This window comes from Dipodomys merriami, unplaced genomic scaffold, assembly GCF_024711535.1.
Source record: "Dipodomys merriami isolate MVZ:Mamm:240054 unplaced genomic scaffold, mDipMer1.0.p SCAF_49, whole genome shotgun sequence".
Lineage (NCBI taxonomy): Eukaryota > Metazoa > Chordata > Mammalia > Rodentia > Heteromyidae > Dipodomys > Dipodomys merriami.
In genome coordinates, this window is record NW_027206057.1 from 8,596,737 (window position 1) to 8,613,027 (window position 16,291).

The window sequence follows — 16,291 nt, forward strand, 5'->3', positions numbered from 1 at the left end:
ATAGCAGTCTAGGTGATAGTCATACACACTGAAGTTTAAGAATCAGTGATGGAAGAGAATCTTTCCAAGAAGCAGCTTTCAATAAGATAAAACATGAATGAATCATTGGCTTTTTATCATCTTAGTGTCAAGTAATTCCTCCAAAACATTGTAAGTTGAAGAAACCTATGTTATCAGCATATTAAATCTTGAACATTTAGAAAATTACCGAAATTTTGCAATAAAAATTATTTTTATAAAATTCAAAATAACAAATGATAGATTGTTTGGATATGCATAAATACTTGTGCAACTAGCTATCATTTAAAAAGGGAGAAATGATAATCACACAATTCAAGACTAGGTTTCCATCCAATGTCTGCATGTTGGGCAAGACAAACCATGTTCAAAAAGCCAAATATTGTATGTCTTCATTCATGTCAAATCAAGACCCTAAATGATAATAATAATAACAATCATAAAACAAGAACATAAGAGGGGGACTGTCATGGGAGGAAAGTCAAGTGTACAATGGTGAGGGAAAATATAACAAAACCCACTAAGTAATGTATAAGAAGGGAGAGAGGAGCTGGGCGGCAGTGGCTCACACCTGTAATCCTAGCTACTTAGGAGGCTCAGATCTAAGGATCACGGTTCAAAGCCAGCCCTAGCAAGAAAGTCCGTGACACTCTTATCTCCAGTAACTACCAGAAAACTGCAAGTGGCACTATGGCTCAAGTGGTAGAGTGCTAACCTTGAGCTGAAGAGCTGAAGGACAGCACCCCAGACCCAGAGTTCAAGACAAAAAAAAGAAGAAGAAGAAGGAAGAGAGGTATAACAAGGATAAGGAAGAATAGAGGATAAGTTGATGTTAAGCGAAATGAACCCTAAGATAAGGACTCAAATGTTTTTTCTTTCTTGCTATTGTTTCTAACATATTTATAAGATATTTCTTTGTTGCTTTGTATGTCCCTCCCCCATGGTATAACCCCTGTTTTCACTGTATTTGATGTTGGTACAATTTGTGGAGGGGAAGGGAAAAAACAAATTGTTTAAATAGGGATACAGGTGGGCCCATTGCAACAATGAGATGTACAAGTCGTTATGTCAAAAATGAACTTTACAACTTTTGCGGGGGAGAAAGGGAGGGAGATGGGAAGGGATGGGAAGGGGAAACAAAGGAGGAGGCAACAATGCTTGATAAGAAATGCACTCATTACCTTGCCTATGTAGTTGTAACCCCTCTGTACAGTATTTTCACACACACACACACAAATAATAATAGAGGAATAAACCTGATTAAAGTACATTGCACAAATCTGTAGAGATATTACAATGAAACTTCTTTGGCCAAGTTTAATGTATGGGTAATAGAAAAAAAGAAAAGGTTCTATCCAAGAAAAAAGAAGCCAGTCGGGATGAAGATAGAACATATACATAGATCCAAATCATCAGGACTATCTAGGGTCCTCAGCTGGCAAGTATGTTTTCAGATATTCACAATGCTACTGAAAATAATTAATTAAAGTCATATATGGACCAATGCTGACCAAAGCATTGTTAATCTAATTGTAAGTGCTCTTTTAAAAGACATGAAACAGAATTAGGACATGTCACAATTCTACCCCTAGTCTCATTATTAATACCAGTAATGACAGATGCTAGTTGTACCTGTGTACGGTTGAATGCCACTCTTGCAAAAACAGCTTGAGACACGCTGGCCCTTTTGAGCTCATCTCTGACTTGCTGGTAGATATCTGGAGACACTTCCACGGAGGAGTTGGTTGGCTCTGGTTTAACTGCTCTGGGAATGGGTGGATGGTTCAAGAACTGCTGGTTGATGGCTTGAGGATGCTGGTGAGCCAGGAGCCGGCTAACGGCAATCTGTTGGTTTATTAGATGGGCCATGGCTATTTGTTGCCTAACAAGTTGTGGACTAAGCTGGGGAGAAAGAAGACCAGGGCTCATGATGGGCTGTAATGCGGGCACTTGGTTTCGGATTGGAGTACTGTGGTGGATTTGGCTATGAGGAGACTGTTCGTTGGTTTTCCCCAGAGTGGCCAGCTGGTTCATATTTGGTAAATGCATTGGACGCTGGCCCAGAACACAATAGTCTGAAAGGTTCTCTCGCTCCACTCTTTCCACTGTTGAGAAAACAAAATGAGAGTTCATAATTATTTTCATTGTTACAATCATATTATTGTTAATGTATGGAATACTGAATTGTTATATTTTGGTATATTTGTGACAGGTTATTTTCATACAAAGCTGGAAGTCCCAGAGTGAAAGTGAGTTATTCTTTCCCATAAAATGTCCTAACTATTGTTTTCATAAGAGATACAAAAATAAAAATATTTGACACTTCAGCTTGTTTAAATGTTTTATGAGTATATGCTGGCACTGGGAAGTTGAACTCAGCCTCTTGCTCAGCTGGTCATACTGGGGTGGCACTTTACCACTTTAGCCAGGCCTCCAGTCTCAAGGACATTTCTGCCTAGACCCCACATCTCACTCTTCTGAGAAGCAAGAATTACAGGCATTAGCCACTGACACCCAGCTCAACTTGTTTAGAACTTTAAAAGTAATCATTTCATTGAATGACCAGTACAAAAACCACAAGCATCACAAATTCCAAAGTCCTCATCATCTCAAACTGCAACATCTCTCTTCCTTATCATCCTTGATAATAAAAATTCCAGCTGTTTTTTTTCTTTTGGCTGAGGTGTAGTTCATGATCAGTGGGAAACGACCGGGACAACATCTCCTAGTACATTAAGTTTTGTAACAAAAAAGCTCTCATAAATACTATTATATAATTCTACACATGGTCATAGGAACGTTTATCATATAGTATATGCCCTTATCTTCTTGTTTGCTATCTTTTATATAGGAATGTTTCTCTAAGAACTGGGTGTCTGAATATTTGCTATGTATGGAAATAAGGAAAAAACTCACAAGATTAATAACATCATCTAGACTTGTTATTATATGAGATTATCCCACTCTCCAGACTATCTATTACATTTTCTTATGTTTTACTAAAGATTTACAGAGTAATCTTGAAAGGAAGAAGAGAAAAAAAAAAGGATATTAGCTGGGAGCCAGTGGCTCAGGCCTATAATGCTACTAACTCAAGGCTGAGATCTGAAGATCCTGGTTTGAAGGCAGCGCTGGCAGTAAAGTCCATGAGACTCCAATCAACTACCAAAATGCTAGAAGTGGAGCTGTGGCTCAAGTGGTAGAGTGCTAGCCTTAGACGAAAGAGTTCAAGGAGGGCTGGGAAGGTGGCTCAGTGGTAGAGTGCTTGCCTTGCATGCAAGAGGCCCTGGGTTCAATTCCTCAGCACCACATAAGCAGAAAAAGCCAGAAGTGGCACTGTGGCTCAAGTGGTAGAGTGCTAGCCTTGAGCTGAAGAGCTGAGGGACAGCGCCCAGGTCCAGAGCTCAGGCCCCATGACTGGCAAAAAAAAAAAAAAAGAGTTCAAGGATAGCACCCAGGTCCTGAGTTCAAGCCCAGGACCGGAACACACACACACACACACACACACACACACACACACACACACACACACACACACACACACACACACACACACACACACACACACACACACACACACACACACACACACACACACACACACACACACACACACACACACACACGCATATCATGGATGTACAAATGTAAAGCAATGGGGTTTTTTCCTCCAAGATTATTTCTTAGGAAAAAAAGTTACTTTCCAGTTAAGTGCTAATCAAAGCTTTGTATTAATTGTGTAAGCGAAGTTTTGTTTCGAGAAACATACTATACTAAAATAACTCCATTAGTACTAGTTTTAAATGCTTAAAGGTGTAACCTAACAAAATCAGTGTTTGAAAGTAAATATCCATGCAGATTTACTAATTATTTCTAAAATGGGCATCAGATATAATTATGCAAGTCTGTTACAGATAACTTAAGAGAGCAGGGTTTCATAATTCACACCTGTAATCCCAGCATTTGGGAGGTTAAATCAAGAGGATTCAAGAGAAATCAAGACCAGCCTGGGTTACACATAACAAAGTGGTTACTTGTTAGATCAAAAGTGTTTACTTGCAGGACAAATGTTACTTGTAGTCTGACATACAGTTTACAGTGACAGAATCATATTTGTATTAAAAGAAAATTATGACACTCAAAAGCTTTAAAAAAAATGTTGAGTGCTAGAAAATTGAGTGAGGTGGCTGAGTGCTGAAACTTCCTTCCATAATGGTGTAAGAAGTATTTATAAATCACTGTCTATGCAACACATGATTTTTAAATATACATGTGGAAGTAAATTAGTATGTTAAAAATGCAAATAGATTATTTAACCATAAGTCTAAAAGCTTTATATACTTAAAACTTCTCCTTTGAAGAAACAGTTGAAAACCCATATCTTGTATAATATATAAATATAATATTGTGCTATTGTGCATTATATTTAGATAGGCACAGTACTCTTTTCTCCTTTTTGAAAGAGTCAGAATTTTGCTTAACTTTCCTATGAACTCCAAAATAAGTCAAAAGTTTACTTTAACATTCTTTAAGAGTTCAATTTTTAACTTAATCCTTTCTATGTAATTCATTTCGTTTATATGTCACCTTTCCTACATCAAGTTCAAGGTAAACAAATTATTGTAATCTTCCCCTCTAAAGGCACACATTTTCCAATCACTGTATTAATTAAACTTTAAAGTACATAGTCTTAAACCCAAACCAAGTAAATGGCTAAGAGACTTCAGATAAGGTAATCTAATACAGTTTCCATTGAACAGGAATTACTATTGTAATTTCCTTATTGAAAGAAGATGTAAAGAAACCATGACTGCTTCCAGATTAAAGTCAGACTAGACAGAAACACATGGTTTTCAGTAAACATTTGACTTACTTATTTGTTTGTTTGTTTTTAATTCAAAGGGAAGATGAACTCAAATCAGATACTTTATAAGCAGGCTTTATCTACATTTTTCTATAAGAGAACTACTCTCTGACCAAAAGCTAATTTTTCCATCTTTTCAGTATTTTTACTTTTTAAGGACTTACACTTGAGCACACTTACTTTCTTGATATACAGACAAATAGATATGGATTTAGAAATCACATCATTAAAAGGCCCATTCATAGATGTACTCATAATTATATATATATAATTAAATGTAAATGTGAGAGTTCATAAAGCCTATGTGAGTTCGTAGAGTAAGGGTCAGAATAATACCAGTCTATATCCTTAGGCTTATATATAATAATTACTATCTCTGAATTTGAAGTTCATTATAAATTCACAGTTACAGGTTGACTCACTGTAACAATGAGATGTACAAGATACTATGTTGAAATGAACTTTCCAACTTCAGGGTGGGGGATGGGGAGGGAGAAATTGGGGAGATGAGGAGGGAAGGGATGGTAGGGGAAAAACAAAGGAGGAGGTAACAATGCTGCATAAGAAATATACTCATTACCTTACTCATGTAACTGTAACCCCTCTGTACAGTATTTTTACAATAAAAAATATATACAAAAAAAGAATGGTGACTAAAAGTGCCCTTAGAGACCTGTGATTGCACCTGAGAGGTAAGCCATTTTATGAACCTTAATGACCAGGTACACATGGAAATGCACACCCACCCAGGCAGTTAACAGCCAGAGAAGCCACCTGCAGAGGTCCCAGGTGGAAGGAGCAAAGCCTGACAGAGCCAAAGGGCAAACCGCGACCTTGGCCTTGCCAATTTCCTTTTTCTTGCATTGTCCTTCCTTCCAAGTTTGATTAAAAAGTCTCCATTTTTACATGGTATTTCCTACTGTTCACATTTTGGAAACTAACTGGAAATACAATAAAAGTCAAACAAAACATTTCTGATAACAAAATTCTACCCATGGGCTTCCAGTGTGTAAACCTTGCCTGAGAGATCAAAAGTACCTTTAGGTTTTTCATTCCCTGGCAGCTCTATCAGTAAAAGCAGGATCTTGTGCATGGCGTTGGTGGCTCATGCCTGTAATCCTAGTTACTCAGGAGGCTGAGATTGTGATTCAAAGCCAGCCCAGGCATGCCAGAAAGTCCATGAGCTGCTTATCTCTAATTAGTCATCAAAAAGCTGGAAGTGGAGCTGTAGCTCAAGTGGTAGAGCACTAGTTTTGAGTGAAAAAGCTCAAAACACTGCAGGTTCCTGAGTTCAATCCCCATGACTGGCACAGAAAGAAAAAGCAGGTTCTTTACTTCTAAACATAAAGGACAAAAAAGTATTATTCAAGTTTTAAGAATGCCTGAAAATCAATTGCTCATCAACAGACTGACTCTTTCCTTTCCAAGGCTACATATTATTTCAGTAGTGATTTGTATCATTTTCTGCCTAATTTGAAAGCCTTTTTCATTTATTTCTGGCCACCACTCTTATAAAAAGAACATGAGAAAGATATTGTCAGCCTATTAAGTCACAGCAGGTGGAGTACAAATTTAAGAACCAAAGTGGGTATAAAAGGGAGAGAAAGGAAGAAAGAAAAGAGAGAGGAAGGAAGGAAAAATTAAGGAAGGAAGAAGGAAAAAGCAAGAAGGGAGGGAGAAAAGGAGGCCTGAAAGGAGGGAGGGTAGAAAGGTAAGAGTTAGAATGTACCTAACTGTACCTGAAAACAGACTGGACATCTGTTACTTCTTTTCCTGTCTTTCATCCCTTTCTTCCTCCCTTTCTATTTATTTCTCTTTCTTTTCTGTTCTCTTTTTCCACTCTGTTTTCCTTCCTTCTTTCTAAATAGTTCAAAAGTAATCACAATGGCTGACACACAGACCTAACAGAAGTGCCTGGTTTTGTTTCTTTAGCTACATTACCAGGGATTGAATCCTAGCACTACAGCTTGGTAGATATATAACCTTGACAGGGTACTTGATTTCTCCATGAAAGGAGATATACTGAGTGAGTAAATATGTGTCTACACAACACACACACACACACACACACACACACACACACACAGAAAGCAGGTAGGTGCTGTCAGATAAAGTATGATTTGGCCTCATCACTAGATCACATCAGAAATTCAGCAGCTCAAATCACACTCTCATAGGGTTCTAGTTCTTTTTTGTTGTTCTTTTTGGGTTTTTTTGAGGGGGGTTCGGTAGTGGGGGCTGAACCATGGGTCTGGTCACTGTCCCTCAGCTCTTCAGCTCAAGGCTAGCACCCTACCACTTGAGCTACAGCGCCACTTCCGGCTTTTTTCTGTTTATGTGGTGCTGAGGAATCGAACCCAGGGTCTCATGCATGCAAGGCAAGCACTCTACCACTGAGCCACCTTCCCAGCCCCAGGGTTCTAATTCTTACAAACACTAAAGCTTGAAAATCAAGCCAACTGTGAGCAAGAAAGCTACGTAAGCACATAAGATCCTGAGTTCTAGCCCAGTATCAGTACACACACACACACACACACACACACACACACACACACACACACACACACACACACACACACACACACACACACACACACACACACACACACACACACACACACACAGTTCATATCTTGACTGTCAAGTCAGGAGGCAGAAGAATATGTTGGAGACAAAATGACATAATCCCATAACTTTTGATATTAAACTTATTTTTAAAGAACTAAAAAGTTTTAGTATTCAAAAATTAATGAGTAAAAAGTTTAAAAATAAATATGCATTAAATATATATATATAGATATATATATATACATCTATGTGTGTTTACTGTAGTTGTAACAACCAACAGTGAGAAGAAAAGTACCCTGTAGTATTTTTAAAAGCAATTGTCTAACATCTTACTTAATTTTTCTCTTATTTTATCAATGAATTTTAATTGTAGAGAGTTGTCTCACTGTGATATTTACACTGAGCTGAAGAGCACAGGGACAGCACCCAGGCGTAGAGTTCAAGCCCCACAACCGACAAAAACAGAAAATAAACTAAAAATATTCAAACTTAAATCACAAACACACACATATGCATTGTTGCTTTTCACTTTAGCAATTACCTTAGTTAAATTTCATTATTTTAAAATATCTATTTGCTATACATGTTGATACATACTCTAATGACTAAGTGCTCTTGTGAGGAGAATTTATGAGCAAAGGGAAAAGTATCTGATTGGAACTGTCAGTCATAACAAGATGGCATAGGATGGATAAAGAAAGGAAAAACAAGCAAGCATTTCTAAAGTTAGGGCTATAACTAGGTGAGTAATTTGGGGGTTATAATAGTGTTACAATGACCTTCCAAGGTATTTATCTAATAGCATCTTAGAGAATGATTACTACTAGAAGTTTAAAAACAACTTTCTCACTTGCTTCTGTTTTTCTTGGCTCTTTAATAAGAGTTTCTTTCCTAAGCTACCTCTTTCTTACTCTCCACTGCAACAAGAATAAGCATCATTTTTGTCATGACAAAAGTAGTTGTAGTACCACTCTTGTGAGTTCATTAGTACTGCTTAGGGAACTGCAACTATTTCTAGAACTATGATCTTTTTTTGGGGGGGGGGGGGGGAGGTCCGGTTGTGGGGCCTGAACTCTGGGCCTGAGCGCTGTCCCTCAGCTCTTCAGCTCAAGGCTAGCACTCTACCACTTGAGCCCACAGCACCACTTCCAGCTTTTTTCTTTTTGCTTATGTGATGCTGAGGAATCGAACCCAGGGCCTCAGGCATGCAAGGCAAGCGCTCTACCACTGAGCCACCTTCCCAACCCCTAGAACTATGATCTTAATTTTTTATACAAACATTAACACACTTGCTTTTGTGAACTAGACCTCTGAGTCTGTCCCTAGTTATAATGAGTAGTGAATTGGGAAGCAATGAACTGGGGAAAAGAGTCTGCACTAAGAAATGTCCAGATGGGCTCAGTTGTAGAGTGCTTGCCCTGCATGCATGAGGCCCTGGGTTCGATTCCTCAGCACAACATAAGCAGACAAAGCCAAAGTGGTGCTGTGGCTCAAGTGGTAGAGCACTCGCCTTGAGCTGAAGAGCTGAGGGACAATGCCCAGGACCAGAGTTCAGGCTCCATGACCACCAAAAAAAGAAAATGTCCAGAATCTCTGACATATGAATATTTCTTTAAACTATTAAGATGCTCATGCAAATGTAAACAAATTGGCATCAGTGAGTGCAAGTGGATTCCTTAATAAGACAGCATTCCCTAGAACCTCTCTTGGGAACCCTGAATGAGTGAATATGACAGAAAAAAAAAAAACATCAAACAAAAAAACACCCAGTAGAATTTCCCTGTAACTCCTTTAATCTCAGTAAGTGTTCTGAAAGTTATTCTACATGGGTCTGATGGACATAGGTTGGCTTTTGCTCTCTCTAGTAGAAAAGTCTCCAACCAAATCAATGATTTCAAATTTGTAATCATATATTTGAGCTTAAAAAAAGATCATCTTGAGCATATGATTACCCTGAATTTCCAAAATTCTACCTCAGGTTCCCTACTGCAAGCCCCAATTCATTGGAGACTAAATTTTAAGGATCTTGTTTAATACCAGAAATGTTTTTTAAAAAACTTATTCAAGGTCAAATAGCTGTCCAAATGCTGGATAAATATTTAGGAATATTTAAAATTATTAGAGCTCCTGGCTCTAGCTTAAGTACCACAAACAAAGCACAGCCAATAAAAACTACTTTTGTTTTATTTTTTTCTCTCCTCTCCTCTCCTCTTCCCTTTTCCTCCTCTCTCCCATGTCCCTTGTATACCTTGAAGTGAAGCATGTATTAACAGACTTCCTGTCGAAAAAAAAGTACTTTATTGCAAGTGCATGAATTTTCAAGTTTGTAATGCTGATATGCCACTTTTAAACAGTGTTGGTATTTCAGATACCAATGAGTTCTGCATAACAGCTGAGGAGCTAGCCTAAACCTTTTTCAACTTAACATCTAATTCCTGTAACTGTAAGTCACACATATTAACATCTGCTTTCCTGAAGCTGAAGCTCAGGAAAATGGATGCTACAAACCTATCAAAGGCAGAATTGCCATCAAGGAAAAACTTAAGAGTCTTTAGGACTTTAGAGTCTTTAGGACTCTAAACCCTATGTCCCCCTGCTTAAGCTTAACTGCCCATGTTATGGCACATGGCCATTCATAGTTTCAGGGCTTGTGTCAGGACCAATTAGCTTCCTTACAGAGAAACCTTGCTTTTTATTTGTATGCATTTGTACACACAAAAAGTGACATATACATGAAGATGTGTCATGGTGAATGAATGACATCTCTCTGTGGCAGGCCTTCAATTTGATGCCTGGTAAATACTTGGTAAATCTTTCTGATGTGACACAGACTGAAATTGTCGGTCAGTATGAACAAGTGGTGGAACTGATTCCTCAACATTAGAATTAACTTATCACTAACACAGGTTTCCTCACATCTGAGTCTACTACAACATGCTAGGAATGATGCCAGATACTAGATACCATAGTGAATAATGATTGCTGAAAAAGAAAAACCCTCCTTCTGTATTTTTTGCTTCAGACAAAACAACTGTTTGTATATGAAGAGTGGACTGCATATCTTAAACATCTGCCTGTGGCTTCCAGTGTTTCTCTAGTTAATAAAACTTCCTTTTAGTTCCTACTTGGTCAGTTTATGAGCAATTCATTCTATTCATCTGAAATACAAATATATGTAAATTTTATCTATTTTTAACTCTTATGATTGATTAATTTATCTGTTTACATTATATATTTATTTACATATTTCATAGCTGTAGTTAGGAAGTCAATTTATTGTATGAAAACCATTTTCTGTTAACAAGGACATACATGACTGCAGGAGCTAAAGCTAATAGGCTACATCTATCAGATATAAACCCTACACTATTAAAATAAACAACTGAAAACAAAACTTAATTACTGGAAAAGTTCACTAAACAGAATTCAAGAAAATATTTAGGCAACTGAAAGAGCTGCAGGGGGAAAAAAAGCTACTTCTATTAGGAGTACCAAACCTAAAGCTTTTTCTGTCTCTACATTTGTTAAAGAGAATTTGTCTCTGGGCTGAAAATTTGCCTGCAAAATCTCTGCCTAGAGCAAGATATTCAAAGCCAACTTGTTAACTCCTAATAAAAGAACCCCATACGCAAGGGAGACCAGCCTGCACTGTGATAATACCATATGACTGGTTTTCTTAGGTGTATTTTCCCTTTATTATCAACTTCCTCTTTCCATCATATTAAACTCTGCAGAAACATATACATCTGCTATAAAGCAGCTGGAATCTGGACACTGCCCTTTCTTTGGCAATGAAACCTCATAGGGTCCATTACAGTCCATGGAAAATGTGACATTTCCATCTTTACCCTATGCAATCTCCACCTTCTGCATGGGAACACTGTTACTGTCTCTTCTTCCAAAGGATGCTTTCCCACAGTGTGACATCATCCATCATCTCGAGTATTCCTGTACCTATATAGGTGAGAGCTGCTTATATCTAATGATAACCTATGTTTCTTTGGTTTTTAATTTGAAGATAAATTCAGCAAATATAAAAAATCATATTTCAGAAATATAATTGTTTGGAAAGCATTCTGTCCTTGGCCCTGTATGCATATTCTTTTAACTAATATTTCAGTCTCTTGAGAAAAGTTAACCAAGGAATCAATCCATGTACCTGATTTTACAAGACATAAATGCCACAGGCCATTATTTTTAGGAAAAATATGCAATACACTAGCTGAAAAAAAATCAAAGGGATAGTGTTTTTAGTGTAAATTGTCTCTGAGTTATACTTAATAAAATTACTGCTGTCATTTTCTGTGGAACTGACTACTATTAAACATTAAACCCAATAGTTAATTAATAGAAAAAGAAAATTAATTCTAACTCATTACACTAGCAATATGAATTAAGATTTTTTTCCTCTTAACTGAGAGGTAACAAGATTAGTTTCAATATAATATATGAAGAAACAAAACTGAGTGCATACATTCAGATAAGCTGACCTACATTAAACTCATCGTATTATTAATAAAAAAAAAAAAAAAAAAGCAAAGTGCAATTCCTTATGTTCACAGGACTCACACAAAATGGATGTTCTCTGAAGCGATAGTGGAAGAACACACGGGAAGGGGTAACAATGCCCGGTAAGAAATGTACTCATTGCCTTACTCATGTAACTGTAACCCCTCTGTACAGCATCTTTACAATAAAATAATTTTTTAAAAAACAGAAAAAGGGCTGGGAAAGTGGCTCAGTGGTAGAATGCATGCCTCATATGCATGAGGCCCTGGCTTCAATTCTTCAGCACCAAATAAGCAGAAAAAGCCGGAAGTGGCGCTGTGGCTCAAGTGGTAGAGCACTAGCCTTGAGCTGAAGAGCTGAGGGACAGCGTCCAGGCCCAGAGTTCAGGCCCCACAACTGATCAAAAAAATAATAAAAAATGGATGTTCATAACTCCCTACCCCAGTCTCATGTGTTCTTTCTAAGAGCTTTTGCCTAAGACAAAGAATTAGCCAAAGAATTAAAATTACTATGGAATTTTTAAAAGGTGATGACTCAGGTTAGAACTCAGTCAGGTTTGTACTTCAGGTGACTGGATCTGCGTGCATTCCATGGGGGCCCAGGACCACAAGGTCAGATAACCTCGAGTTCCTGCAAAGGGCAGAACGAAGGCGCACCATCAGCCAGGCTCACAGCTAGTTAAACAACTACCTCCTATGAGTCAGTGTGGTTTCAGTGCTCCCCTCCTACAGAGAGAGCACTCTTAGGTAAGAGCTGCGAGTAAGGCAGAAGCTCAAAGTGCCTTTCAGTATTCAACTCTGTGAACTATCCGATGAAAAGCATGTAGCAATCTTTATGTCATTGATCCAGAATCCAAGCAATTTTGACCTGCTTGGTTCCTCCCAAGCCAGGGGATATCCCTATGATCATAGCAGATTTTAAATAAGCCGGGTATTTCCTGGTCTCCATGCAAAACCTTTCACTGTACACTTTTATAGATTGCTAGTCGGGCACCACCACTTCTATCTTTAGTTTTAAGTTTCTCACTTTGTCCCTGTGTAGGATAAATGGAAGCCTGAAACTAGGAGAAATCTAAAACACACTGAAAGAGAAAAACAGAATTAGAGAGCTGGCCCACTACGAATCTCAAACCACATAGGCCCTCAGTTCACATCACCGCAAGTCCCTTATTGCTGCTCACAGGAGCTCTGTTCAGTGGCTATTTCAGGTGTCTTCAAGCCCACACCCCAACCACTTCTTCACTCCTAGATCACAGACTCCCACCTCATGGCTTGGTCTGCAGCCCTCATTCTAGCTGCTCCTTCCATCTCCACCACCTCTGCCTCCTCATGTGGCTCCCAGCCTTTCCCCGGTTCTGAAGACAACCAGATGGTTCTTCTTTCAAGGACAAATGACCATGCTTGCCTCGCATGCCTCTTCTCCCTTTTGTGCACCTCACCTGTCTCTCTCTGGTCCCATCCTCTCTCATACATTACAGTCACGCTTAGCCTGACTGCAGCCTTTAGATGCTTTCAGCTTCTCTCCTGGTGGCATTCCCTTCCTTGCCGCTCTCTGTTCTTTTTTTAAATCATTTTTTAATTGTAAAAACAGTGTACAGAGAGGTTACAGTTACATGAGTAAAGTAATGAGTACATTTCCTATCGAGCATTGCTATCTCCTCCTTTGTTTATTTCCTCCTATCCCTTCCCTCTCCACCTCCTCAACTCCTCCTCCCCCCGCCCCCACCAACTTTATAACTTTATAATAGTTATAAAGTTGGTTTTCAACGTAGTGTCTTGTAAATCTCATTGTTACAATGGGTCAACCTGTATCCTTATTTCAGCATTTTGTTATTTTCCTTCCCTCCCCGAATTAGAAAAATGTATATACAAGATGCAGGGCACCAGAATCAAATACAGTGAAAACAGGGGTTATACCATGGGGGAAGCACATACAAAAGAAGCAAAAAAAAGAAAATCACATAGTACATTTTAAAGACGTTAAAAACAATAGCAAGAAAAAAAAAACCAGTTGTGTCCCTATCTTGGGGTTCATTTCACTTAACATCATCTTATATGGTCATATGTACATAGCTTCTGACCTTTCCTGCTTGTCCTAGACTATGTTTGTCACAGCATTATTTACCATAGCTAAGATATGGAACCAACCCAGATGCCCCTCAGTAGATGAATGAAGCAAAAAAAAAAAAAAAATGTGATACACACACACACACACACACACACACACACAAAAATGTGATACACACACACACACACACACACACACACACACACACACACACACACACACACACACACACACACACACACACACACACACACACACACACACACACACACACACACACACACACTGGAATTCTATGTCTCCATCAGAAAGAATGACACCACCCCATTTGTTAGGAAATGGAAAGACTTGTATATTAAGTGAAGTAAGCCAGGCCCAAAGAAACATAGGTCCCATGGTTTCCCTCATTTGCAATAACTCTCTCTGTTCTTGGAGGCACACGCCTTCCCGCCCTCACCCCATCTCAGCTGGGAAGCAGCTCTCTCAAAGTGATGAACTGCTTGTTTTCGCTCCTGCCCTCTGCACCTGCCACCGATGCTGACTCTTTCTCACAGGGTAGGGAACCCGTCTCTCCCAGGCTTCCAAAACCAGCCATAGCACCTGGTCCATTTCTTCTCCTAGCCTTCAGCCATGTTCTGTTCCTACTCCCCTTTAAAGAATGCTTCTTTAGTACCATTTGAATGACTATGCCAAAAAAAAAGTTCCAAAATTTATTTTCCAGCTTGGACAGTTAGTCACTCATTCTGAATGGCATAATAGACATTTCCCTACTGGCCCAAATCTCACTTAAGTATTAGCAACTTCTGCTCAATTCATTCCATCCTATTCGTCAAAACTATCCAAAGTCACTAAGTTCAGAGCATACCATTCTGCTTTAATTCCTGCCCTCCCCCAGAGCCCCATTTACTCTTTCCAAGCCTCATTGACTTCCCTCTACATGAGCTGCTTGCATTGGCAGTTCCCTGTCTTCTCATTATGCCACTCAAACCCAAGGCCACATGTACCTTCACTGCCTCCAACCCCATGAAATTACTGTCATAGATTCAATGTTGTCTACTCCTTCTCCTCTTACTTGACTCCCTTTCATATACTCATGCACATACATAGCTTTAGATGGCTTCTAGGAGAAAGCAATTTTCATCATATCACTCTCGGTGAAAATCTTTTCAATGATCCTGGAATACCACAGCTGGGTTTTCAAAGCTCCCTAAGATGCGATTTCTGTCTTTCTATTCATATCCTCCTTTATCACAGGCAAGTCCAAATCATTTCTGCTCAGTGTTCAGTACGACCACCATCATCCCCTCGCCTTATGTCATACTTTCTTCTTTTCACTGATTGTGATAGTTTGTACCTCAAGGGTCTCCCTCAGGCCCATGTGTGAGAAGTTTGGTTCCCCAGAGTGGTGCTATTTGGGAAGCAGCAGAACTTTAGAAGGCAGGGCCTAGTGTGAGGTCTTTCAGTCATTTGAAAGGACATCATTAAAGATGTGAGATTGCATCTCCTTCCTCTTCCCTTTTTCTTTCCGTGGTTAGGCAGTTCCAGGTTTTGTTCCTTTATGTGTCTTGCCATGATATGCTGCCTCATCACAGGCCCAAAAGCAACAGACCAACTGATCATAAGCTAAAACTTCCCAAATCAACATCAGTATTTTCTCTTTATAAGTTGGTTATCATGTTTCTGGCTTTATCTCACTGCTTCTAGAACTGTGTATGGCCTGTAGCAGAAGTACTCACTAAACATTTTTAATTAAAATAGTTTAATTAATCAAAATTGTAATTTGAGGTGGGATAAGAAAGGCCAATTTAATGATCTCTGTCATATTCCTGACTTTTGAATTTTAACTAGTACCTAAGAGATGCTCATACTTATCTTTGGTTCCCATTTTCTAACACTATCCAACTTCTAGTTGGAGGGCCAATTAGTCTGAGATGACCAATGAAGATGTACCAGTGATTGTCACAGTGAAAATGCACAAGGGTCTCCCAAAAGTTAGAAAACCGGTAAGATGGAAAATGTTTGTGAAAGTGATGTTTCTATGTCTATGAATCTAATATTTATATGAGATTCTAAGGTCCTGATGATGCTATTACTTTTAGCAAGGTATAATACAGGCTTCATTTAAATCTGAAGATGAAAGCAATTTTCTTTCAGAACTGAGAAGAATCAGGTAGACAAAAGTTACTTTTACCTCATCAGAACTAAACAGTGGTAGAGGCAGGAGTATGGAGAGTGGATTAAAGTCATTGTCCTGACCACGGTACC

At 38.7% G+C, this 16,291-nt stretch overlaps 1 protein-coding gene across 5 annotated transcripts in view; it reads right to left on the minus strand.

The window, feature by feature from the left end:
• The window catches only part of Satb2 (SATB homeobox 2), a 195,866-nt gene that overhangs the window by 73,408 nt on the left and 106,167 nt on the right, over positions 1-16,291 (minus strand). For all 5 annotated transcript variants that reach the window (XM_069995747.1, XM_069995745.1, XM_069995746.1 and 2 more), the window contains exon 7: positions 1,651-2,123. In XM_069995747.1, coding sequence (XP_069851848.1) covers positions 1,651-2,123 — 473 coding nt within the window. The remainder of the gene's footprint in view (positions 1-1,650; positions 2,124-16,291) is intronic.